Consider the following 25,885-nt stretch of genomic DNA (forward strand, 5'->3'; position numbering starts at 1 on the left):
GTGCAGGGACATAGCAGGCGAAAAATACATTACTGGCCCAAAGGATCTCAAGAATCCATGTGATTCCACGGCCAATTATACTCCAGTTTGGCCTCTAACCTTTTATTCTAAGAACTGTCCTTCTTTCCTTTCATTCTACGGTCTCTGGTAAAGTGTTTCTGTTCTAGGAACTGCATTAATTCTTTGAGCTTATTTTGTGCAAAGGAAATATTTATGTTAGTCTCTCCATCATTCTAAGAATTTAGCTGCAAAATCGATAGTTCGTGGACCCACTACAGTGGTAGAACCTAAATGAAACTCTCTCGGCTTGTAACGATCTAAAAAACAAACTCTATTCGTCTTTGACTGTCTTCGCATTTTGGTGCAATTAGTGGAGCTTGTGTGTGGCATCCTATTCATCCTTTATCTACTCTCATTCCACTGGCAAGTAATTATGCTGATTACAGCCTACATCCCGTGAGGGATGCATAATTGATTCGACGGTTGACGGTTCATGACAACAAACCTGACCGGCCCAGACCGCTGTATAAGCCGTGCGGCAGCTGAATCGCTGTGATACCTACCGGCCGGCCATGTAGCTTTCTGGCGGAATTGCATAAATCAATGTCAGCATCGGGACAGGAGCACAGATTCGAGTACAGGACTCGCGGCTATTTTCAATACTACTCCGCATAGTCAGGGCAGTGTAGTACCAGGGCCAGGGTGCGCTTACCTTTGGTTTGGGCCCGCGTCAGGTCCGGCAGGTAGGCGCTCTGGCCGAGCTCGTTCCATGCCATCACCGAGAAGAGATAGAGTGTATCCATGCGTAGTCCGGCGATGGTCAGCTTGTGGCTATTCGGCAGCCCATCAATGTACTTGTACTGCTCCCGGTCGACGATTCTGCAAATGAGAAATGAGATGATGTTGCCGTTGCCGTTGCAGTTGCAGATTCGCAGTGGTTGGTATGCAGGAGTGTGCATTAGACCTCCCTTGCCCTCTTTCATTTCCATTGACACATACCGATAGCGCACACGATAGGAGGCCTTTAGGCCACCATCGAAGCCAGGTGTCCAGGCCACAGTGACGGCATCGTGGGTCACATTCAGTATGTTGAGGCTGAGCGGTGGATCCGGCTGTGAGGTAATTTCCAGGCGCACCGTCTCAATGGTCTCGCCCAGCTCGTTGCGGGCAATGCACTCGTAGGCCCCGTAGTCGGCGGGCGCCACCTTGTCGACAATGAGGGCGGACTCGTAGGTCAGGGAGTCTATCTTGCGCTCCTCCACCTCGTACTTGTAGGTGCGATTGATGGGCAGATCCTTCTTGTCCTGCCGCCAGATGAATTGCGGCTTCGGAGATGCCTGGGCACGGCATGGCAGCCTGCCCCGCTCCCCCGTACCGCTGGCCGCTCGCATCATGGTCGGTGACTTGGTTATCTCCGGAGCAACTGCAACACAAGACGGAGGGGGGGTAAAGGGTGCGGCATTGATTAGATTGCAACTTACATTTGACAATGAGCAGGACATCTCGATTGGTGGGATTGGCCACTCGATTGTCGGCCACACAACGGAAATTGCCCACATCCTCGCGCTGGGCATTCTTGAGGTGCAGATAGGAGGTGCCATTGGCAAAGGTCGTCGATGTCTTGACGGTCATGTCATAGCCCACGCGCTCCCACTTCACATGCTCCTCGGTGAGCGGTTTCCCCTCCACGCTGCACGAGAGCATCGCGTCCTCGCCGGGATTCACAATGATGTTCTCCGACACGGCCTTAATGGTGGTGCCATCTGTAGAATTGAGACCACGATTATTATTGCTCCTCTCGTGACTCTCCCGTCTCCCGTCTCCCGTCTCTCCACACAACACTCACATTCCACCACGACGGTGATGTTCAGCGTGGCCTTGCCCTGCGTATTGCTGGCGCTGCACGAGTAGACCCCCGCATCGTCGCGATGCAGCCGCGAGAAGTTGAGGCTGCCGCCGTCCGCAAAGATGCGATGCTCGCCGCCCTGCGGTATCGTGCTGCCATCCTTGGTCCACTTGTACTCCACCGTTGTCGGATTGGCCTTCGTCTGGAGCGCCACCTGGAGCGACTCACCCTCCACGCCGACGGCTGTCGATGAGGGCGGTGGCACGAACTTGGGCCGATCTAAGGGGAAGAAGGCTCGTCCACATTGGGATCTTTCTTAACTAATTGCTCAATTAGCGGACTTACACAGGACATCCAGGCTGATGGCCTCGTGGACGCTGCGCTGCAATGCCTCGTTGGCGCTCTGGCAAGTGTAGACCACGCCGTTCATTTCCTGTGTGATGTTTACCCTGAACTCCAGCGTGGATACTGTGCCGCCCCAGAGCCCCGGCTTGGATGTGTTATTAATGCCTGTGGATAGAGCAAAAAGCAGAGCGTAATTTTAGTGACTGGCAAGCAAAACGGATGCTGTCTCGTGGCAACGCCTCGCAGCAGCAGCAGCAGCAGCAGCAAAACACAGACAGACAGACAGACAGAAGGGGATTGGAAAGTGCATTACAGGCGCCGCCAAGTCCATGGCGAATGGGCAAATTTCCAATTGCCAAAATGGCCATGGTACACATGGTACATACCTTCAATGGGGATGCCATCCTTCCACCAGGAGAGCTTCGCTGGCGGATTGCTGGAGCTGGAGTCACAGATGATGGCTGCCTGCATGCCAGGTCGCAGCTCTTCCGGTTCAATGCGTATCTTGACCGTCTCCGGGGCAACTGCAACAGAGCACGAAAGAGAGCAAGAGGGCGTATATAGAGCCACGAATAATGTGGAATGGTCGTCTCGGCATCTACTCACAATGCACGCTAAGCGTCGTGGACTGAAAGAGTGGAATTTCTGTGGCGCTGTTGGAGGCCTCGCAGCGATACTGCGCCTGGTTGTCCGTCACATTCGCCAGGATGGTGATTTCCGCCGAAACAGACTTGTCTGCCGCTCGTATCACCGAATTGATCTGGTGGGGAGGGGAGGAAGCGTTTTTGGTTACTGTTTTGGTCGCAGAGCTATGGTCGTGTGTTGTGTTTTCTCCATGGGTGCATTGCATTTTAATATTGTGGCTAAAATGTCATTTCATCTGTGGGCACACACAGTGGACACGGATAACTCCCCGTGGGGAGTCGTCGCACCTGCAACTGCCACACAGCCCTTGTATAAATATGCAGGCAGCAGCAGCAGCTGTGGTTTGCTGTTTACTATGCCCTGCGCTTGTGGCATGCATCACAAGCAGCTGCAGCCTGATCTTGGAGCGTATTCTGTTCTAAAATCACTCAACTATCAAGTGAAAATATATGTTTCTGTTTTGTGTGTAACATTCAGCATGAAAAACTTGACACAAAATCTTATTTTGGCACATGCAAATAATTATTGTTATTTCATTTGAATGCAGAAGTATTTAAATTCAATTTAATCAGTTGAAAATTGATTTATTTCGGAATATCTAATATCGAATTATCTAAACGGAATGCATTTGATGTCCTGCTTTTGCTGCCCCGCTCTAGCTCGGACATTCTCTATCTCTATGATAACTACATGCTGTTGGCGCTGGAAGGTGTGAAACCTCCAATGTTTTCCGTGGTTCTTTCTGCTGGCTCGCGCTCAAAGAGCCCTGGGGCCCACAGATAGCATGTGGCGGGCGGCTGCTGGGTGGGTGGCCTCATTAGCACTTTAAGCCCATAAAGCGGAAGCGGAAATGGTCAACAAAAGCGCCATTATTGTTTTGCGGATGTTTGCTGTGGCCTGGGTGTTGATAGTGCTTTCTGTTGCTGTTCCTTGTGCGGGTGTCTATGTGTCTATGTGTCTATGTGTGTGTTTGTGCTGCAGCAAAAAAGGGAAGCTTTCCACTCACCCTCTTGTCGTTTTTGTACCACGTGAGCGTCGCCAACGGATTGCCGCCTGATGAAACGCAAAGGAGTTTTTGCACAGAGCCAGCCGGTATAATTTGTCCCTCTATATAGCCGGAAATTAATGGCGGTGCGGGAGGATCTGCACAAGACAAAACAAACAAAGAGCAAAATGTGACATGAGAAAAACGTTTGTCGCCGCAGAAAGAAAACTGAAAGACAGAAAGAAAAAACAGACACAAGACCAACAAAAGAGCAGCAGCTACACACCCAAAAAAAGAAAGGAACAAACTTGGCCACGAGGCCAACAATTTATGGCCTACAAGAAAATGGCCAAGGACTAGGACCAGGGACCCACCGCTGTGTCGTGCTGGAGCGCTGTGGAGCAAACAATAAAAATTAAAATTATTTAATTTGCCGCGCATAAAGTACAAATATCTGCAGGGTGCCCGCATCCTTAAGGCTCCCTTGAATGCCTCGTGGAGTGCTCTGTCCGAGTAGGGAGGCGCGGCCGTGTTGGATTGGATCTTTTGCTCATTACCTTCGGGGCCTGCTAGTCATTCTGGGCAGTGCTTTTTTGTGGATGGTCACAGTGTAAATCTCTCTCTCTCTCTCTCTCTGTGCTGTTGGTCAGGGAAATTAATTAGCGCTGCTGGAGGCCCGAGAGCGCACACAAACATGAATCAGGGAGGGCTGCTGGCCGACTGGATAAGCCGAAACCAAAAATCGCAATTATTAATAAGCCAACGAAAAGCACTCCGCCTCCTCCTCCTCCGCTCTCCCTTTTTGGTGGCACCGTCTTCAAACCCAATCTCCCATTCCTATTTGCCCTTACCCCATGTTATCCCCCACACAAAATGCCTCATATAATTGAGCCAAATGAAGACTGACATCTAACATTGGATAATGGAGTCGCAGGACACTTGCATTTGTTGTGTGGCGACGGCCATGTAGCCTCTAATTGGACCTTTATTTGTGTCCGCTGGAGCATAAAGTGTGAATATAGGAAACGACCAGCAAAACGAGTAGAGACATCAAGGATTTATCGAACAAACAATTTCGTGACGAGCGATAAGCACAGAGAGATTTTGGGGGTATCCTTAAAGCTGCCTAGAGCAGGCCGCAGCTGGTGAAGAGCAGTCCACGGCTGAGCTTGCCATTCTTGGTGCCATAGCTCTGGATGCATTCGCAGATTTTGCTGCCCTTGACAATGCGCCCGAAGCCGACACGTGTGCCATTTACGACTGTCAGTGGCTTGAAGGATATGGCAAAGGAGAGGCGCTCGGGAAAGCCCGAGCAGTGCGATTTGCTGAAGGACAGCACGTTATTGTATTGGCCATGATCGATCACCTTGGCATCGTACTCGAGCGGCTGGTGGAGCAGCGAGTCCGGCGCCAGCTGCAGGTCCGCCTCCAGCCAGAGAGTGGGAAAGAGGCGCTTCACGAGAAATTTGCTCGCCTGATTGCACAGGCAGGAGCGCACCATCTGCAGGACCACCAGGGGGGCCGCCTCCGTGTATAGTTGCACCACAATCCGGCCCAGAGGGCGGGCATCCTTTAGGTACATGTCGAAGTAGATGCGCGGCCGGAGGAGACGCTTGCGTTCCGCATCGGCTTCCGGCAGCTGAATGTTGAAGTCCTTGTACTTGGCCAGCGCCTCGAGGGGCAGCTCCAGGGGAATTTCCACGATTTTCTTTGGCTTTTGGCCGTGCCGCGTCTTCCTGTCGAGGCCCGTGTCCACAACGCTTTGTACGTCCAGAAGGCGCTTGCCCAGATCCTTGTTCTCGCGCTCCAGCCGCTCCAAATTGGCAACGGCCATCGGAATGCCCGACATGGCGTACGTCTGCTCGTACCGAAAGGGATTCACCGTCCCGTGGGTGCGCATTATGCGCGAAATCTCAACCAGCAGCTGAATGTTCTGCTTTGTGCGATTCATGAACACATACGCCTCGTCCCGCAGCCCATTGATGCCGGTGACACGAGCTGCCTGAAAACTGGGCGGCTCCGAGTCCAGCTTGCTGACGGCCCTCTTCACCCGCTCCCGATGCGTCTTCCACATCTTCTTATACATTTCCATCATGGCCGGCATGCGGTGTGCCTTCTGCCCCGCCGCCTTCTTGAGCGCTGCCTTCTTGCTGCTGGCCTCCAGATCGGCGGCCAGTTTCGCCTCCTTGGCCATGCGCACCAGCTCCCGCGTGGACTCGGTCACGCAGTGCGGAAATTCGGAATATTGCGGCTGTTCTGCCATTTGCAAAAAAGAACACACAAAACTAAACAGAAAAGATACAAAAGAGAACTTCTATGTCGAAACAAAAACTGACACAATCTGCCATGATCCTGTTTGAAGGGAACTAAAAGGTGACGCCTCCCGTGGGACTACAGCTAAGAGGGTGGCATTTTGGTTGGTAACTTACACAGAACATTGATCGTGTGCGTGGAGACCACATTCTCCGTTAGCTGCATGTTGAGGCCGTGGCAGATGACGACCAGGGAGCGCTTGTGGGGCTCCACAATGGCGGTGATGTTGGAGGTGCTCGTCCAACCGCCTGCAATGACACACAGCGACAAGGACAGACAGGCAGAGATGTAGATGTAGAATGGTTAGGGGGTTATGGTAGCACTTACCTTCGGGACTGATAATCTTGCTGAAGGTTGTGTTGCGCACCTGCCGTCCGCCCACCATCCATTTGATCTCCGCAGGTGGATTCGATGGCGCTGTGTTGCATGTCAGTGGCACAACATCGCCGACGCGCGCCTCTGTAGGTCCCATTACGGTGACGTGCGTGGGTGCAACTGAGTGTGTGGCAAAGAAATAGGATAATGAAGAGAGCTACCAGAACTGCGGCGAAATAATAAATATTTCACAAGAAGCGCGTGGCTCCCGAGACTGCTACTTATGGAGAGCTATCCTTGGCATATTAGACACTCCTCCGGTGCTCCTGCGCTTTATACACTTTCTAAGGGTATTCTGAACTAAACCTTAAGCACAGTTTCTCGATAATTACACTAGTTATTAATAAGTTGGGTGTTGCAAAGACAAAACTCTGCCTTTGCGGCTCATTAGAAGTGCAATAGTGCCCTAGCAATATTTATTAGCAAGGGTATCCCGTTCTTCGTTTCTTTCCTGCCTTTAAGCCTAACTTGAGCTCTCTAAGAGCTTTTGCTTGAGGCAGGAGAGAGACTGCTGCTGCTGCTGCTGCATCTGCCACACCAGTACCTAGTGTATGCAAATTATGACTGAGTGACTGACAGGTGTCCGTCTGTCCGTCCGTCCGTATAACCGTCGTGTCCCTGCCGTGTCCCTGCCGTGCTGTGTGGTGGCTCCCCATTGCCGGTTTGTGCGTCGAGCAGCTATTACCTAATGCCAGTCTCGAAATGGCGAAGTGCCAGCTGCAGCTGCAGCTGCAGCATCTGCTGCTGCTGCTTCTGGTGGTGCCTCTCTTGATGGATAAGTGCATATATTACGCATACGCAGTGTTTGCCGTTCGTTGTCTTCAAATACACGGAGGATGCTGAGATGAGATGCGATGGCGGGACGACTGCCTTTCGCACTCTCGATGGATGTTCCGCATATAAATAAACATTATGAATTCCTAACTTCTCGCATCCTTCGTCGGTCCGTGATGCTGCCGTACATCTTCATTCTAGACACAGATATCCGGATATCGTGGGGGCTAGTGGGCACGTCTTGCCTCTTTTGTTGTTTTTGCGAGGAGTTGTGCCACTCATTCGTTATACATAAATAATGCAAGCGTGTGTGTGCCCATCTGATGCTGTCAGCCGGATCTCTGCCCCCAAATGTGGCACACGTGCAAGATTGGGGCAAGATGGAAGCCTGACCTGACTCCACACAACAACCACTCTGATTGGTATGCGCATAAACAAAGACTGGACAAGTTTTCGCTTCACGCGAGGACTCTCACGGAGTGGGCATTTAATGGAGGGTAATGTTGCATGTGTGGCATGCCACAACGTGTGCCTAAAGACTCGCTGCTTCAGGTAAAAGATGCCAATTTCAGCGCAGACTGCGGAGATACTTCAGATTTGAATATCGCAGTGGCACACGTCGAGCGGTTGCTTAGTCCCCAAAGTGCTGGAGAGAGTCTACACAGTCTTCAGTCATTCATTTACATGTTAGAAAAAACACACACACACACACACATGTACATGCATAAGTAGCAGCAGAATGAAGATGCAGTTGCATATGCGCTTGGGTCCGTCTTTCGTGTCTGTCCGAAGTGTCGCTAACGACTTTGGCACCGCGACTCCCCCCAGCAGCCTGCGCGCTGGCTTTGTGTCGCCTGATTGCAATTGTTGTAACTCTAACAAGCTGCTGAAGCGCAGGCAGCCAGGCAGCAAGGCAGCCACTGCCAACGCTATTTGGCACTTGAAAAGAATTTGCATTGCTTGATTTGACAAAGCCAAGTGGCAAAGGGATACGGCTAGAGCCATAGATAGAGCGAGAGAAAGGGAAAGAGAGAGCGAGAGCGAGAGCGAGAGAGAGGCTTTCAAAGTGCAAACTTAAGCTTAATTGCAAAAGAAAGCAACAGCAGACTGGAGCAGAGCAAAGGCTTATTTCTGTCATGCATCCGGCTCTCTCCACACACACGTCAGCTCTCCCTCCCTCCCTCCTCTCTCTCTCTCTCTTTGTGTGTGTGTCGCGTGCCAAATGCTGTACCCGAGGTCTTGTGAAATTTAGAGGATGTTGCAGGCATCCCTAGCTGTTGACATCCACACACACACACACACACACACAGATGAGGAGGTCCTCCATCCTGTCCGTCTGCACAAATATGCATGATGAGTGGGGGTGGGGTATGGGTTGGATGCCTTTGAGAGGCCTGTGCACTATCAGATACCCCTTTGGCATGCCAGGCCTCGCGTTTTCTGCGCGCATAAATATGAGTCCTATGTACAATTAGGCATTTAACCCCGCAGCTGTCTGCTGGAGACGATATCCTTTGATGGCTCCATTAGGGCATTAGGCGTTCCTCTACTTACACAGGACAGATAGATCCACTTCCGCCTTGAGCGGCGTCTGGGACATTACGTTGCTCGCCTCGCAACGGAAACGGGCCTTGTTGTCCCCAGCCTCAGCGGTAAACGCATAAATATTCTCCGACAAACGTCCAGCGGTTCTAAGAGACAGAGGGATAGGCAGAAGATATATTATAAATAGGCCGATGATATGTACCATGTACTCACCTGTAGGCCATGCGTATCTGGGATCCGTTCTTGTACCAAATAAGCTGTGCAGGCGGATTGCCACCGCGACTGCGGCACATTAGCTCCACGCTCTGGCCACGCCTCAGCGTGTCGCCCTGCGAATAGCCCTCGATATAGGGCGGCCCCGGGGGATCTGCAAAATGTAATGTAAATGTTGCAGAGGTGGGGGAATTCATTTGGCATTTCTGTGTTTACAGTTGGCATATTTAATTGCAAACTATTGCTGCTGCTGTTGACCCGCAAATAAATTCAATTTACACTAAAGCAAAAGCGAAATGTGGCAGAGCGAGAGAAACCCAATTGTTGTACACTTTTTAATTGCTGTGTTTGCATGTAAATCGCTAGTGCGGTCATATGCATTATTTTTCGATTTCTCTCATTTATATAATACACTGGATAACAAGGGTATTTTGCATTTGTAGTTTTTTTACAGTTACAAGCAACAGAATATACTTTGGTGACACCCGTTACTGCTTTGCATTGAAGAGAGAGAGAGAGAGATCACATTGCGCTGCGCTCTCTTTTCTTTGTTGTTACCAGAAGTCTGGTAGAGCGAACGAGAAAGCAAGCTTTTTTCGCTCCAACTCGACGCTCTCTCGGCTCACAGAGAGACAAGCGAGAGATGACGATCAGGTGGCAGTAAATGGCAAAAACAATTTTTCACAGTGCTCTCTTTGTCGTTTCCTTCGTGAGCAGCAAGCAGGAAATGGCAAAAACAATTTTTCACAGTGCTCTCTTTGTCGTTTCCTTCGTCACATGCAAAAGCATGTATTGAGTATTCATTGAAAGACTTTCAAAGGAATGGAGTGGGGCGCACTGGCTTAAGAGCATCAATAGCTTCGGTCTTCACAGGGCACCCAACAGTTTGGTGGTTGTTGTTTTTTTTTCTGGCTTTTCCTGGCCTTTTTGGGGGCGTTCTGTGCTTGTTTACTTGTTGTTGTTGCGAGGGCGCCACGCTGGGCGGTTAATAATAGTGTAAAATACCACAAAACAGTAGAAAAATACAGCGCCAACGACAACGACAAGCGGGCGGACCGGGCCGGACCGGACCGGCACAGCAGGCTGTAATATGAGTGGGGAAACAATTTTTAATTGACTATAGGGAAATTTGTATGGCACTGGGAAATTTTGCACAAATAAATTCCGTTATCCATACGTTCCATGGGGTCGAATAATTTTGCTGAAACGGCCACCTCTTATCCGGGCTTTTCGGAGAAATGGCACACAGATTTTCGCACAATTCTCTTAATGCATATTTTCCGCTACAGGTGTTCTTTATCAGAATTTGACAAGCGGTCAACCGTGTTGAATCAACAGCAGGAGCAGGAGGAGCAACCAGATGAGGCAGAAAAGCTGTCACACACACACAGACACACAGCCAGATAGGCGTATAATGGGGAGTGCAGTTGGTGGCAGGCAGGTGCTGTGAGTCCCTGCAGTTATGCAGCGGAAAATTAAATTAAAATCACTTGAAATATTGCACGACGGAAGCCAGGACAGAATGGGCCAGAATGGACAGTGAGGGCTGCTGACCGGGCCAAGAGATACAATAATAGCGTCATAATTAAGGCCCAAAACGAGTGTGAGAGAATATAAAGCTCTGCCACACACTGCCCCGCAATGCGATGCAGACAGCGTAAAGAGATTTCTGTTCGGTTCTTTTTGCCCCCCCCCATACAGCTTCCACAATTACAATGCACGCTGCAGGAAATGGCCCAGAAAGGGTGGCTGGAAAGAGCCATTTTGCCATTTGCCATTTGCCAGCTGCCTATGCATAAATAACAAAACATAATTAATTTGAATGTGCGTTTGGTTATGGCGTGGCGGGTGCTGCAGGTGTAGCCACAATCAATAAGAGTACTCTCCTGGCCATGCCCCCACGATTCTTTGGCACATCTGTGTGGCACATTAGAATTTAAAAACTAATTAATACGCGTGCCAATTGTGCAATTAGCGGCCTTGATGGCTAAATGGCAGCCAGCCGCATTGGGGCGCTCTTTCCCGTGTTCGTGCCAGTATCGATGTGGAACCAAAAAATCACCATTGAGCACAGCCTGCCGTTGCCACACACACAGAGACAGGCACACAGCAGCACATTTGTTCAATTGTATCTCAAAATGAGAGAGCTAATGAGGTCGCATCCCCAGGACCCCAGGACGCGCGGGTACCCCACTCTAATCGGTAGATGCGGAAGCTGTGGCTGTGGCTGTGGCTACTCACACAACACGGACAGTTGCACGGTGGCACGCATGGGCATGTCCGGTGAGAGGGCCTTGTGCTTGGCCTGGCACGTATATTCCGTATAGTCATCATCGGAGCCCGGCTTCAGCTTCAGGCTTGACGTAGTTGTCCATCGTTTCGGTATCGATTCCTCCACCAGGTCATCGCGTTTTTCTGCAACAAAAAATCAAAAAAGGATGATGTTTAAGTGGAAAGTTCAATGGGTTTATGGCCCCCCTTTTTGGGGTAGGCTTTCAAATATATTTCTGACATCATGCTCAGTTATAAATTGTGAGTGTGGTGCGGCCTGCGCATCTGCGCTGCAAAACAAAATATTGGCCCTCAAAAATGAGTGGCGTATGCCTTTGCCACCCACCACCAAACTATCCCCAGGACCATGTTCGTGGCCCTGTCTGTGGGGTAATCACCACAGAGCTGGCCGTCTGTGCACATTAACCGCCATTTACGCGTCTTCCTGCCACACACAGAAACACAGACACAGCCAGGGCGCACATGCCTGCCCCTCCATTCTCTGACAGCTTGCAAATGATACAAGAACCAGAACCTCATTCCCTACCAAACTGCCCATTGTCGTAAACCCTCGTTTGTCCTGTTGCAGGACGCTGGCTCGGACCCTTCCTGCCTTCCTGCCTGTCTGCCTGCCTGCCTGCCGCAACATATTGCGTCATAAACATAATTCATCATGCAGCTTCCTCGACTTCCTTCCGCCGTCCACATTTCCTTGCGGATTTTTCCTACATTTTAACGCCGTTTTGCGAATTTTCTTTCTTTCTTCTCTCTTTTTTTTTTGTTTGGGGAGCAATGGGGAAGTGCAGGTCGTGCAAGGCCTTTTGTTTTTTATATGTTTATCCCCTAAATAAAAAATAAAAATAATAAGAAAATTCCATCATCATCATCCTTGCTGTGTCATGGTCGTCGTTGTCGTTGTCGTTGTTGTCTACTCGTAAGCTTCGCATTTTGGAGCGTTTTTAACGCGCCAGTTGTGCTAAAATGATTTCGTTAGTCGCCAAATGACAGCACCATGCCACCACCCACAAAAAGGGGCATCATCCGGGTCCCAACATCTCACCCACACCCACACCCACACCCACATGTAACGAGCGGGGTCTGTCCACATACCCATAATCATTATGAAAATTAAAAGTCGTGAAGGCGGCGTCGGTGGCGGAGGCTAAACACCGTGTGATGGTTCCATGGTATCCTTCAGCCATGCTGACATTTGCATTTTTCCATATTTTCCGTGGCCGTCAGGCTCTGTTTTCCAATTTGCCGTTTGCCGACTGCCCGGCAGCGGCTAAATGACAAGGCAGAATAACACGGCATAACCTAACCATGCCACCGTGCCACAGAGCTGAGCATCTGAGCAGATAAGGGCAAAACATCGACAGTCGTCGCTATGTTGGAGTATAAAATTATTATTTAAGCACCGTCATCAAGCCGAAAGTCAACGTCCATTTTCCCCGACTCTCCCTCCCTCTCGCTTACCCCCTGTCTCCGTGTCAGAGCCTACCCTCATCGTGCCATAGCCTCCACATGTGGCATGGCCGAGCGGTTGACAGCCTGACAGCACCATTGGCCCCACCTTCACGTGGCAACCGGTTCATCCGCACTTATCCCACGCAGATGGCGAAGAGGATAAGGGCATGCCCCCCCCAAAAAAAAACCATTTACACATTTCGTATTCTGTATTGTATATTCTAGTGTTTTATTTTATGCCTGCTAATAGCCGGTACCCCGCCCTTGCCGCACCACCGCACAGATAATCGTACGCTTTTCGTTCCATATTCTGCAGCGAAATTAGCATCTGGAACAATGCCATTAAATATGGCCACTTAAATTTCATTTTCCACTTCATTTTAACCCTAATCCGCATTCGCAGAAGCAGCGTAAGACATAGAAAATCCTCGTAGTGGAGTTCGTTGGCTGGATATTTCGGAAATTTAACTGATAAAATAAATGCCCAAAAGTTGTGTTTTAATTACTTAAATTTTTGTATTCTTTTGTTGTTCTCTGGCTACTTTTAAGTAACTTTTTTGACACCTTAAATTATGAATCTATTCTTGAACAACTACCAACCTGGCTTGTATTCCACATTGCCGCGATACCAGACTATTTGAGCCGCCGGCTTTGCATTCGCCACAATGCACTTGAGCTGCAGGTCCTGATTCTCGCGCACCTCAACCTTGGAGTTGTGGCTGTAGCCTTTGATCTCGATCGAGGCAGGCGGAGCTGTAAGAAGCAGAAGCAGAGAACAGATTAGAGCTTGCACCAAGTATATTGTATGGGTGGTATATAGAATATATTATGTACATGTATATCCTGAAGTCAAAACAAAGGACAACAGAGCTTTTGCTCATTATGGTCACAATGGCATTACAGATGTACTTGCCACTCACGTGGCATGGGTATGGGCGTGGCAATGCCTAATGCATTGTCTGTCTGTGTGTGTGTGTGTGTGTGTGTGTGTGTGTGTGGTTGTGTATGAGAGAACAGAGACGACATTGTTGTTGCGGGAACAGGTTGAATGGCCGTATGGAGGCTGTGACTGGAACATGTCCTGGAAAACCTACATAAGAGGCAGCCAGATCCCGCTCTGCTCTTCGCTGCTCTACTCTGTTCTGCTCTCCTCTGTGCCCCTCGTTAATGTGTTCAAATATGAGTTTCAATATTTGCACACCCGCAGTGGAGTCCCCCGAGTGGTAGCCAGAGTCTAGGTCTGTGACTGTGCCTGTGCCTTGGCAAACTGTTGAAATATACACGACGAGGCAACGAAACAATGCCCCGCCCCGAGTCGTCGTTGTTTGTGGCGTGTGGGTGGTTGCACGCGTATGAATGCAGAAACAAACAAACGAATGCATGGGGCATGGGGTAAACACAAACACGGAGCAACGTGGATAAAGTTAAGTGCACGTGTGCATTATTTTAATGCCACCTGAAGGAGTTTTGGGTACCCAGAAACAGAAACAGAACCAGAAACAGAACCAGAACCAGTACCTGGCCATTGCCATTGCATTTCCTTGTGCAGCACTAAGCAGGTGCCTATGCCGCGCCCCAAACCACCCAACATGCCTTACACACTCGAAGAAAAACCACAATTGCGATTCATTGTTACATTTTGTTGGCCAGATGTGTAAATTCGCTCAGTGTAGCGCAAGCCAGGCTGCTGCCTCAAGTGAAGAAAGTTCTGCATTTGACATGCAACATATGTTGCCGTCTGTTGCCTCCACGAACTCCGTCCGCTCCCAGAGAAGTTGTTGCATGCCAGATGAATGCTTAATGTCGCACAAGGAGCTGGCTGGAGCGGTACTGTACTCCTGTGCTCCTTGCTGTTAAGGGGCATGGGAAATTGGATGGGGAGGCAGCAGCATAGGGTGGGTTGTTGCCATGCGTAGTGGTAATTGCTGTTGCTGGAGCCGCAATATGAAATCAACACCGCAAAGCGAACAGGTTTATTCCTTTGATTTGGTTTAGGATCGCCGACGGGGTCCTTCAATTATTATGCACAAATCCAATACATAAATGAAATTCCGCAATCAAGTGGCACGACACAAACACACACAACCAGATTCCTGCTGGATGAGTGGCAGTGGGGTGTGGATTCCGATGTCATAAGCATAATTTGTGTGTGGCTCTCCATGGTTTTCGGTGTCCTTTTCCGAGCATACATATCGCCAGATAAATCCCTTGAGGACATCCCAAAGGTGGAATGTTGTACATATTTAATAAGCTTTACATAGTTTTCGTTCATGGGGCGGCCATCTGCTGCTGCTCAACAACTTTTGGGGCGCCTCAAGTCGGTTTTGTTTAAGCAGAATAGTTGATTGATTTGATTAAAGTGAAAGCCGCAGAGCTTCACTTTCTCTCTCTCTCTCTGTCTCTTGGAAACTTGGAAACAAAAATCTCTTTTTAATTTGAAATATTTCGCACACGCTTTTCTGCGTTCTCCCCTGGCAGTAAACACAATCAAATACTGCTCCATCCATGCCGAAGGACTCGTCTCAGCTGGATATGTGCAGCTGCACTCTCCTTGTAAGCTGTATGCCGTGGGAGATGCCAGTGATACCAGAGATACATGAGGATCATCTGGCAGGCAGCCTGGCCTCAGCCATGCAACAGTTCCGACTTAAGGCTTTGTGCCACCGAAATTTGGTGTCGCCCCACCGGGTTGTTACGTCGGTTGCCACGTGCATTGAAAATTCATAATATTTGGCACAACAGAGCGAACGCCACAAAATGTGGCACACGAAGGTGCATGCGGTGCGTTGCATAGTTAAAAAGCGTATTGTATGCACAATATGCGTATGCTCGTATGATTTTTCATGGCAAATGCAACTTGATTTATGCCGGAGAGCGTGTCCGTGTCCGTGTCCGTGTCTCTAACCAGCAGGTCTGAGTTAACCAAATCGTGGCTGGGTCAGGGGTATATCGTACCGGCAGGGTTATGGGTTATACGTGTGTGTGAGTCTGTATTTTGATTGGTATGCAAATTGTATTTGACTATTGACATATGCATGACTTGGGCGGTCGGTGGGTGGGTTTGCGGTATGTTGTATTGTGTTTTGGGGCTTTCATTTCGTTTCAGCAAATGTGGAACAGAACTGATAAGGTTTTGGCCAAAGGTTGAAGGACTTCAAGTACCATTGAATGCATTAAAGAGAGTGGATGCCACAACACTGCAGACCACTCATCGACGAAGGTGTTGTGCCAGTTTATGGAATTTGTTTTGCTGGGAAATAGCTGCGCCAAGGCCATTGTCCAGTCCAGAGAGCATTTTAGTTGAAAGTTTTGTTTTTATTTTATTTGCTATCAGCCTTTGAAACAGTACCTGGTTCTAGGTCTTTGATAGTTGATCGAGTCTATTGGATCCATTCTCAGTTTGAAAAAAAGTTGATTGCATTTTGTTGAGCAAGTTTCACAACTCACACGTCAGCCATGGTGCCAGGATATTCAGTGGGAGTGCAGCATCAGTGGCAGTATTCCATGACGTAGGAAGTCTTTTCTTCTGGCTCTTTGAAAGCTACTTTTGTGCCCTTTGTATTGCTCCAGAAGTGTCTCTAACCAATGCATTGGTTGGCATCTAATAATGAATGCATCGATGGATGCAATAGCGCTCCTAGGAGCATCCGCGTGCTGGTGGCAGTGGCAGCTCCAGCTGCTCGTATTGCCTGCCACCTAAGGACTACACAAAGTGCAATTTGCCATGAACACTGGACGTGGACTTCTTCCCCAACGCCTAACCTAACCCACTAATAGTACGCCTCATAAAAGTTTTATGCGCAGAAATACTTTCGTAGCCCTTCCGCCTGTCCTGCCACCAAGCCACGTCTAACCCCGTCCAGTCCATCGCCCGAAGAAAAGCCCGAGTTGGCCATCCTTTTTTTTTTTCGTTTGACGTCAACTTTTGAAGGCAGCAGCTGGATGGTGGGAGTGTGAGTGGTTGCTTGAGCCATCGCGGGACTCAGTCACACCCAAAGTGCGGCCCCAAAGGCGTTTGGGGTCCATGGACATGGACTGGCTTTAAGGTCAGCTTCACATAACAAATGCTGGGCGATATTTCTTCGGGAAAGCCGAGAGATGAAAACTTTCCTCATTTGCACTTCAATTACAAGACAAGGGGCCCAAGAAGAAAGAGAGCAAAAGATGCAGAGAGAGAGGGAGAGAGAGGGAGAGGGACAGTGTGTGTGAAAAATGTGCAGACATTTGAGAATCAATGAAGTGCGTCTATTGGCCAAAAATCCGGCATTCGGTAGAGCTAGTAGAAGTAGCTCCTTCCACTCCCACTCCGAGTGTGCCTTAAATTTGTGCAGCTTTCCATTCAGAAATATATATAAATTTGAAGAGGTGTAATTCGGGGGGAGGGACTGTGAATGTGGTGCAAGTATATCCGTTCTGTGCCTGGATTTCGCATTGCCATTGTCCGTACATTCCGCTGCAGTACAAAGTTTCAACTCTTCCCTGGACTACAGGACCAACTGGACCCATCCTGGACATGGAGGAGCCTTGCGGCATATGTGTTTTTAGCTCCATTATTCTAGTTCCATATTTTCTTTTTTTGGGGCTTCTGTTCTTTCTGGAATTTTTATTTTTAAATTAATGGCATGCGAAAATGTTCTGTAAATTTCCATAAATTTGCAGGTAGACTTTTGTGTGCAAAAGTTCTTTACTTTGCCAAACTTATAATCTAATTGCGCCCTCACGTACATATATTACACACCTACACATGTACATACAGCACCTTGTGCGAGAGTATATGTGGGTTGAATAATTTAAAAACTTTTACATAAGCACGGGACCAGGTTACAACCAAATTGGCTCCCACAAAAGCTTTGCGACTTGGTCTACAAATTAAATTTGGGCAAGGACTAAAGTTGAGTGCATTTAAATATTAATACAGCATCTGGTCAAAGTTTTAATGGAAAAAAAAAAGAATTTACCAATTATGAGACACGAATGTGGTGGATAGGATGCATAATTCAACTGCTATTACAAAAAAGAATACAAATCACGAGTCCTGACACAAATGATTAGCCGCTGAACCAACTTGGGAGAGGTGAACTTAAGGGGAATCGGAAGTCAATCAATCAATTTGTATTATTTCAATTGCCGAAGCTCTTGGAAAGTTTAGAATTTCGTTTCGGGTACATTTAACATTTAAATTTTGCATTTATTTCTTTGTGCAAATTATTTGAAATTATTATGGTTGGGACTTTTGCAGTAAATTAAATATATTTCCATATCTAATTCACAAAATAGTCAAAGAACAGCATTCCGGTGGAAAACAAAAGGACAGACAGAAATGAAAAATTTCTTGTGGCTACTTTTTGTGGCACATTCCGTGGGAAATTCACTGCCACTACGGTATTGGTGCAGAAATGAGTGGACATCCCCTTTGGGGATAAATCAATTTAATGTAATTCGAACTTAATTGAATTATTACGCATTTGTCCACATTTCCCTTTGGCTAATTGCTGCAATAATGTAGCACGTGTGCCCGTGCCCCATTCCATGCCACACATGTACATAGTCCATACATGCTCGCCCACTTTGTAGCAACGAATACCAAGGAGACTGGAGGACAGACACATGTCATCTCTCCACTGTGACCCAGGAGCAAAGGCAGACCCAGACAAGAATTCCCTTCTCTTACAAAGCAAGGGCGAATGGCACGGCATTCGCACAAGTATCCACAATTATGACAAACATTCCGTGCAAGGAGCGAGTAGCAGGCGACCTTTTGCCGCAACAACACCAGCAGTAAAATTACTAACAAGCCAAGACACATCGCCCCACACCGCAGCACCTAAAGTCTCGCTCCATGAGATGTACGGCACATACTACGTATACCCTAACAGAAGGTTCTATGTGTTGGCCAACTAGTGAATTATGACAATGCAGAGGAAGCTTTTTAGGTTAGTTTTGCTTATGTACGTACATAGAGTATACATTTTGATGTATGAAAAGGAAGTACGAACTTCGGCGCAATTGTAATAGATTTGTTTCACTTTTTTCTTGATTTCTTTTACGCTCCTTCGAGAATTCTTGGGCTTCAAATTGCACACACACACACACACACACCTACATGTACATACATATGTATCCACATTGTCACAGCTCATGGCGCGTAATTAACTAAACAAACGTCATTAAGCATGCGCATGGATGTGTGAGTGGGTGGGTGGTTGTGCGTTGGGGAAAGTGTGTGCGAGGCGGGCCTTGGGGCTTGATACGTCCTCGTAGTACATGTGGCAAGAGGGAGGGACGGACATTGAGACCATGGAGCATCTCACCTCATCTACTCAACTCCCACCCTCTTGCAAAGAATTTCTTTAGAATGGAGAGGAGAAACGGAATAAGACAAACGAGGCGCAGCAAATGAGTATCGCTGTCATCAAATGTGGAGCAATTTCTTGAGTGATTACAACAACTTCAGAAATTACAGCAACAATAAGAACAAGACATACATATGTACATATGTTGTGTACATATGCATGTACATATGTATATACGTGACTCAAAGTGATTACTCGACAGGCGGACACAACAATAATGCAACAGGCCCAAAAAAAAATAACAGGAACACCAGGGAAAAAATTCATTTCACTTCAGTTTTGCGCTTGCATCCAAGGTATATTTTATGCAAGGTAAGGTAGTTCTCTGTTTCTTTGATATCTTCTTTGCATGTTAGTCAACTCCCGTTACCTTCCATTTGATATAGCTTGGCTGTAGCCAAGAGTTCTGTCTAGCTGTAACTTTACCGCATCTTCTCGCTCACCCCACCCCAGCAGTAGTGTTCTGTGCAGTTTCTATCGTCCCTCTCTCCCTTGATTCGTTAGCTCCTTGGAGCAATAAACTGCGCTAAATTCCTCTCCTCTCATGCTGCTTTTGCTATTGCTGTTGTTGCTTTTGCAAATTGCTGACAATAAATGCTGCCGGCATCGCAGCAGCCAGCAGCCAGCAACAGCGACAAATGCCGAAGCGGGGCTGGTGGAAATGTGGTGGTAGATGCGGGCAGCGGGATAGGTAAAAAAGGGAGCATCGCATTTAAATTTCTGAAGCGACAATTCTCACTAGGTGCAATGAGCAGGAAAGAGCACGACGCGTGTACGTGTGTGTGTGTACGAGTATGTGTGACTCGTTGGCTGTGGCGCCCCTGGTGACAAATTCATTTGTATTTATTACTTAAATTAATTGCAGATCCAGAAAACAGTGGAATGGAACGAGAAGACAGCTGCAGAGTGAGCGGTAAAGAGTGACCCAGAAAAAAAGTTCCGAACTCTGCTGCTAAGAGTTTTCATCGTTATTGAAATTAATTGCATGGCATCGTAAATTCTTCTTCTAAGGTAAGAAATTCTTGATAATATTATTTCGAAATGGAAATTGTTAATGTACATATAGTTTGAATTCTACTTGAAATGCAAGTCAGACCAAGAACAATCCTGGGTGTTGATTACAAATACGAATAGAATGAAATTAGATAGAATGGATACGACTGCGTCGACAGCGTTCCAAATTTAATAATCAAGTTGCATTGGTTGGGAACTCTTATGGCAACTATCTAAACATTATTTATGTACTCACATATGACTGTCAGTTTGGCATTTGCTCGGATTGCAGAGTTGAGGCGGGCGGGTCCCACCTGGCATTGGTACTCCGCATCGTCGTTGATGGACGCATTCGAGATGCGCAGATTGTAGACACCCTGCTTCCGGTCGCCGAGCACTGAGTAGCGCGGAAAGCCCGGGATCACGGCGGAGAAGCCCAGGGCGAAGCCGTCCTTTGTCCATTGCACGGCTCCGGCCACATTGGTCACCTCGCAGCGCATCATGGCCTCGGCACCCTCGAGTACTTGCAGATCGTGGGGCGTGGTGCGGAACTTTTGCTGCTGGGCGTGGCAGGGGGCGAGGCCTGTCAGGGACAGGGCGATGACAGCTGAAATGTAGCACAAAAAGCACACAAACAGAATGAGATTCATTAGAGATGCAGTTAATTAATTGTCCTTGGGGTCATTTGTTGTCTTTGGTCCGTGGTCCGTTGGGTCCGTTCGGTCCGTTGGGTGCTCTATTAAAAACGTGACTTTCTATCACGGACAGTCGTCGTCTGATGAATTATGAAATGTGTGTTTACTCAAAGAGCAGTGCAGCCCCGCTCAAAGTGTATCCTGACCGCAATAAAACCGGGAAAATCTTCTCTCCTCACACAGAACCACTAGGCCCGGTCCTTCCTGTGCCACTGCTCTATACAAAATCTACCAAAGTCCCGAGGCCCCAGCTCCAGCTCCAGCTCCAGCCTCCGACTCAGCCGAACTTTGACCATTTTCCCCGTAACGGTGAAGTTTTTCTCTCCCTCTCCTCCCTCTCTCCTCTTCTCACGCCCGACAGGCAGGGGCAGGGGTCCGTTTTTTTTAATGAAATACAAACACAAAAAGCGTTTGCCGTTTTACAAAAGGCAATTGTGGGTGTGGTCCGTGTCCGTGTCCGTGTCCGGATCCGCATTCGTTGTCTGTTTGCCAAGACACATTGCAGTCTGCAGTTTTTGGAGTTCATTTCTTTTGGCCGACGCCGAAACTATTAAATTGTGAGCCCGGTGCGCGCGGGGCAGGAGCAGAGGCAGGGACAGTGTTTGGTTGTGGTTCTAGTCGTGCATCTAGAATCAACAAAAGCATTTAACGCCGAGCCTGACGCTGCAGTGGCAGTTGTTTTTAGTGTCCTGTGCAGTGCAAAAAAAAAAACCACTCCCCACTCAGCTATCCCTGTTGCCACACACAGCATTGTCACACCCTGTCAGCACCCACTCCTGCCTCCTGCCTCCAGCTCCTCCAGCTCCTTGCCCCTACTGGGTGGCCTTTATCCAGTCTATGGAATGAGATTTCATTCGCGTTTTCATAAATTTACTAGCAGAGACCATAGTCTCTCTCTCTCTCTCTCTCTCTTTCGCTGTGTGTTTTGCCATCTCTTTCTCTGTTTATTTATAAGCTACAAAATGCAGTATTAAATCTGGCCAAAAGCCCTCTGGTAACCCCTAACCCCACCATCTGGTAACCCTCTCTCGGGGACAAAAACAAAAAAAAAAACCAGAACTCTGCCAATGATTAATATGGCCCACAATTTGCATACGCATCATGTCTGAATGGTTTGTGCGAGAAAAGCGAGCACAGAGTGGGAAAGAGGAATAGAGTGAGAGAGAGAGAGAGAGAATAGAGAGCGTGGGAGGGACAGTGATGAGTTACCATTGTGTGTGTAGTGTGCATAATGGAGAGCGGAGAGAGGACATAAATGAATTTTAAATAAGGAAAAATATCTTCCAGCACCCTCTCCCCCATCCACAGACTGGATGGAGCGTTTGGAGCCCTCACTCGTTGCCAAACTCTTTACGATTTCATTATTTTCCCTTTTTTTTTGCAACCCTCCCCCACTATATAATTTGTTTGGCAAAAGAATGTGGCAAGAACAAGCTCGGGAAATCAACAACAGCAATTTGCCACCACCCCCTAAATTCGCGTTCAAGGCACCCACCACACGTCCATGCCCCACGATAGATGTTGTCGAACCAGCCAGCAGCATTACTGGCAATTTATATAAATTTTCTCCGAATGGCTGTTGCAGAGAGGGGCTGAGAGGGTGGGAGGTATGTCAAACACAGACAGAGAGCAAGCTAAAGGACCTGGGAACCCTTGCCAGGAGCAGACGCAGCGCAGGAGCGGCAGACAAGGATCAACATAACCTTTGGCCTGTCGCAAATTTTTGCCTATTTCCCAGACACACACACCCCCCACACACATGGAGGTGGGGGTGGGGCTAGAGTTCATAGTTGAGTAAATTTTTACCTCATTCTTGGAGGAATACTTTCGCTTTACGCCCTCGGCTGCCCCCTTTCCCCCTGGGAACGCTCACATTTTACATTGGCGCCCTTGGGTCCGTGATAGCGGATTTGCCGCTACTTCTTTTAGCCTTCCTCAGCGTCCTCCTCGTTTGTCTCTCATATTTTTCAAGCGAAATATTTTAATAAAGCAAATTCCTATTTTACGGCCTTATACGAACCTCCTAACCTCCTAAAAAAAAAACAGAAAGCCCCATAAAGTTGAAATTAAAGCGTGAAGCGTCCCCCAACTCCACGTCACGGCACATGGGTGTCGTCCCTCGGAAATAGTCGAAATGGAAATTCACACGCAACAAGCAGAAGAAAGTGTAGGGGAAGGAGCAGCAGCAGCATCAGCAGCAGCAGCTTCAGACAGCAGAAAGTGCGAAAAGGATTTAAATGCTTTAGGCGACGCCTTTTGACCTGCCTCCCGGTCACCTTCCACCTCGCAGCTTCTGGCAGAGCTACTGCCTCCTTCTCCTTCGGGTAACGTCAAGTGCCATTGTCGAATTTCTCTGCCTCTCTCGAGTGCGTGTGTGTGTGTGTGTGTGGTTTTTAGTGTCGCGTTCTCTTGATTGTTTCCTAGGCTGGGGCTAAAACAACAGCACATGCGAGCAAAGGAGGCCGAACCAAAGCCATGGACGCAGACAAATCCCGGCCAGAGCAGAGTTCCATCCATCCTCGTGCCCTCCAAAACAAAAATAAAAGGGTTCGCTGGCTTGGGTCTTGTTTTACGAGCAAAGGACTATCAGTGTTATTGTTATGACTGAAATTTGATGGCCCCAGCCCCAGCCCGAGTCAAGAGTGATGTGTGGACGGGCACCCAGCTCGCCCATCTAGCTGGCCCCTTGATTAGATTCGTTCCAGGCAGTTATCTGGCATGGGCCTGAGCTGATTAAGCCGCCAGGGATCGGATTAACCAGAGTGACACCTGAGTAGCCTTGCCACCGAATCCAGTTGCCATAGAAACACACACACGCACACACGCGTAGAGCTCTGCTCTGCTCTGCCACATTTTCACACATTTAGCACTTGAGTTTTATTTGTTTTTGCTTTCGCTTTGGCTTTAAATGCTCTCACGTTTTCGGGATTTGGTGGATGGCAACCCTAGAGGGTTGCCAAGCATCGTTTTGGCGCCTGGCGCAAATATTTCCCACACGACGCGTATTAATTTGACGATTATGAGAGAAGCGAATAGAACGCACTTCCCTACCCACCTATTCCAGCTCTTTTTATCTTCTTTTTCGTTGTTGTTGGTTTGCACTGTGGGCGTGGCCACACGTAGGCTGCCAAGAACAGCCATAGGAAAAAATTGCGCTGCTTCAGCATATTGTCGCAGCACAGCGGAGCATCACCATCATCAATCGAACCAGCAGCTCGAAGTCTTTTTGGGGGGGAGGAGCTGCCGCCTTGTCTTGGCTGGCGCTTTCTTGCTTTTCTTCGTTTTTGGCTTTTTTTTTTTGGCTTGCGGCACGCCCCCTTGTCAGCAACGTGCTTGGCATTTGCATGGGAAGCAGAGGATGTTACGAGGACATAGCGCAGCATTTGTGCAAATACGATATAACAATAGTTGGAGCGACATTTCCGTTCTAATGGTGCATGCTGCATCCTGCACCCTGCACCCTGCACCCTGCATGACGCATTCTACTTGCATGCCAGCAGCATTGGGCCACGCGGAACGTGCCACTCCCTATTGGCATCATCATCGATCTCCCTTTATTAGAGTTTAAAATTTAAAATTCGATCCGATCTTAAGAGATCCTTGAGCTGGAGCTTAAACGAATTTTTCTTTTGTTCTTGGGCCCCTAAATCGTGTCAGTCTTTGCGGTTCTGGGTGGTCTCTGAATGACAAGAACGAAGAGCCTCCTCGATTTGGGCTACAGCTGAAGGAATTGTCTCTGCAGATTTTGCCCACAGCTGCGGCATCGCATTACAGAGTTGCAGAGAGGAGAGATAGAGGAAAGTCGAAATGATTTGTCTGTGGGCCCTAATGGAAATCCAAGTTAGATTGTTTCCAGTTCCACTGCAGCTGCAGTGGCAAGCAACAAATTGCAATTACTGGCAACACTTTGCCGCACCGCAGGCAGCAGGCAGCCACCTCACTCCTTGCATCTCAGTTCATCTACATTAACAATGCGGCAGGACGAGAAGGAACCGCTGGCAGCAGCAGCAGCATTATTAACATCATCAACGATGGAGCGTTTATTAAAACTGAGTAAAAGCAGCTAACCGCCACCTGCTGGTCGAGCTTGCACCTGCAGCCTCTCGACCCGCGACCCAAGGACACCAACAAGCTGCAACAAGGAGCAACCTGCAACAACCTACCAGCAACAGCGGTGGCAGACAATTTTCCACTTGTGCTGCGTGGAGCGCCAGCAGCTTTGTTGTTCAAAATGCTGCAAATTTGTTGTTTTATATATATTATTTTAGATTTTATTTTATTTATTACCCACGCCGTTTGGGAGTCACCTGGCTGGGTGGCGCGCTGTTTTGGGGTTCTTTGTCGTAATTAAAATATGATTTCGTGTTTTGGGGTTCAACTTTCTGCACCACAACATTCCTTTCGCGGCTGTGACATGACCGAAATCCGTTGATGTTTTTGTGCAAATTGTGGCAGCATAGAGCATAATGTTATATTTGAATACGAGTACTTTTAATTGGATATTTTAGTAGAGTATTCCCGAAGCAAGACCCAATGCGATGAACAGCCGAAAAGCCATTGCAAATATGAGGCCAAAACTAAAGAACTTTCTGATGAAGAACTTTTGCATCTCTCTCTCTTATATTTGATTACTCGTTTCTTTTCTAATTGGAACATTTGTGGCACCACTGTGTGGGGTGGAAAACTCTGCGGGAAACTGCTGCGCAACTTGTTGACGAGTTCAAGTGCGGTGGCTAGCGGTGGTAAGTGTTTCCGCTGGTGCGGTCATCGCCGACTCGTTAGCTTGTACCTGTTGCAAGTGCGCTGGCTCGGTGCGGGTGCAATGCTCTTGCCTCCAATTGTGGCAGGGTTCTCACAAGAGCTCAACAGCCACACGCAATGTCTGCCGCCGGCAGGTGGGGCACAGGTGGTGCAGTTGCGTAGCCGCAATTAGCTGTGGCATTTGGCGGAGTTTTCGCTTTCCCTCAACTCTCTTGACTTGCGGTTTCTGGTGGGAAGTTTAGTGGCATTGTTTGTTTGCACCTCCAATGACCCCCCCCCCCCCCCCCCCCCCCCCCCCCCCCCC

General features: G+C 48.4%; 2 protein-coding genes across 4 annotated transcripts in view; both read right to left on the reverse strand.

The window, feature by feature from the left end:
• Window positions 1-25,885, reverse strand: part of LOC117580255 (nephrin) — a 58,847-nt gene that overhangs the window by 23,067 nt on the left and 9,895 nt on the right. For all 3 annotated transcript variants that reach the window (XM_034266698.1, XM_034266689.1, XM_034266706.1), the window contains exons 2-16: window positions 20,382-20,732; window positions 13,380-13,532; window positions 11,283-11,456; window positions 9,042-9,195; window positions 8,838-8,974; window positions 6,462-6,629; window positions 6,251-6,382; window positions 3,843-3,979; window positions 2,798-2,951; window positions 2,578-2,715; window positions 2,192-2,356; window positions 1,847-2,125; window positions 1,482-1,763; window positions 1,000-1,423; window positions 713-879 (exon numbers count right to left, since the gene is read on the reverse strand). In XM_034266698.1, coding sequence (XP_034122589.1) covers window positions 713-879; window positions 1,000-1,423; window positions 1,482-1,763; window positions 1,847-2,125; window positions 2,192-2,356; window positions 2,578-2,715; window positions 2,798-2,951; window positions 3,843-3,979; window positions 6,251-6,382; window positions 6,462-6,629; window positions 8,838-8,974; window positions 9,042-9,195; window positions 11,283-11,456; window positions 13,380-13,532; window positions 20,382-20,732 — 3,015 coding nt within the window. The remainder of the gene's footprint in view (window positions 1-712; window positions 880-999; window positions 1,424-1,481; window positions 1,764-1,846; window positions 2,126-2,191; window positions 2,357-2,577; window positions 2,716-2,797; window positions 2,952-3,842; window positions 3,980-6,250; window positions 6,383-6,461; window positions 6,630-8,837; window positions 8,975-9,041; window positions 9,196-11,282; window positions 11,457-13,379; window positions 13,533-20,381; window positions 20,733-25,885) is intronic.
• Window positions 4,864-6,111, reverse strand: LOC117580270. The gene has a single exon (XM_034266716.1). It carries the CDS (start codon window positions 6,082-6,084, stop codon window positions 4,948-4,950), a length of 1,137 nt encoding a protein of 378 aa, XP_034122607.1. The 5' UTR covers window positions 6,085-6,111; the 3' UTR covers window positions 4,864-4,947.

Source organism: Drosophila guanche, unplaced genomic scaffold (assembly GCF_900245975.1).
Source record: "Drosophila guanche unplaced genomic scaffold, DGUA_6, whole genome shotgun sequence".
Classification (NCBI taxonomy): Eukaryota; Metazoa; Arthropoda; class Insecta; order Diptera; family Drosophilidae; genus Drosophila; species Drosophila guanche.

What these genes read in the sequence shown, in the direction of transcription:
- LOC117580270 (XM_034266716.1), bottom strand. Translation starts at nt 6,084, where the DNA reads ATGGCAGAACAGCCGCAATATTCCGAATTTCCGCACTGCGTGACCGAG.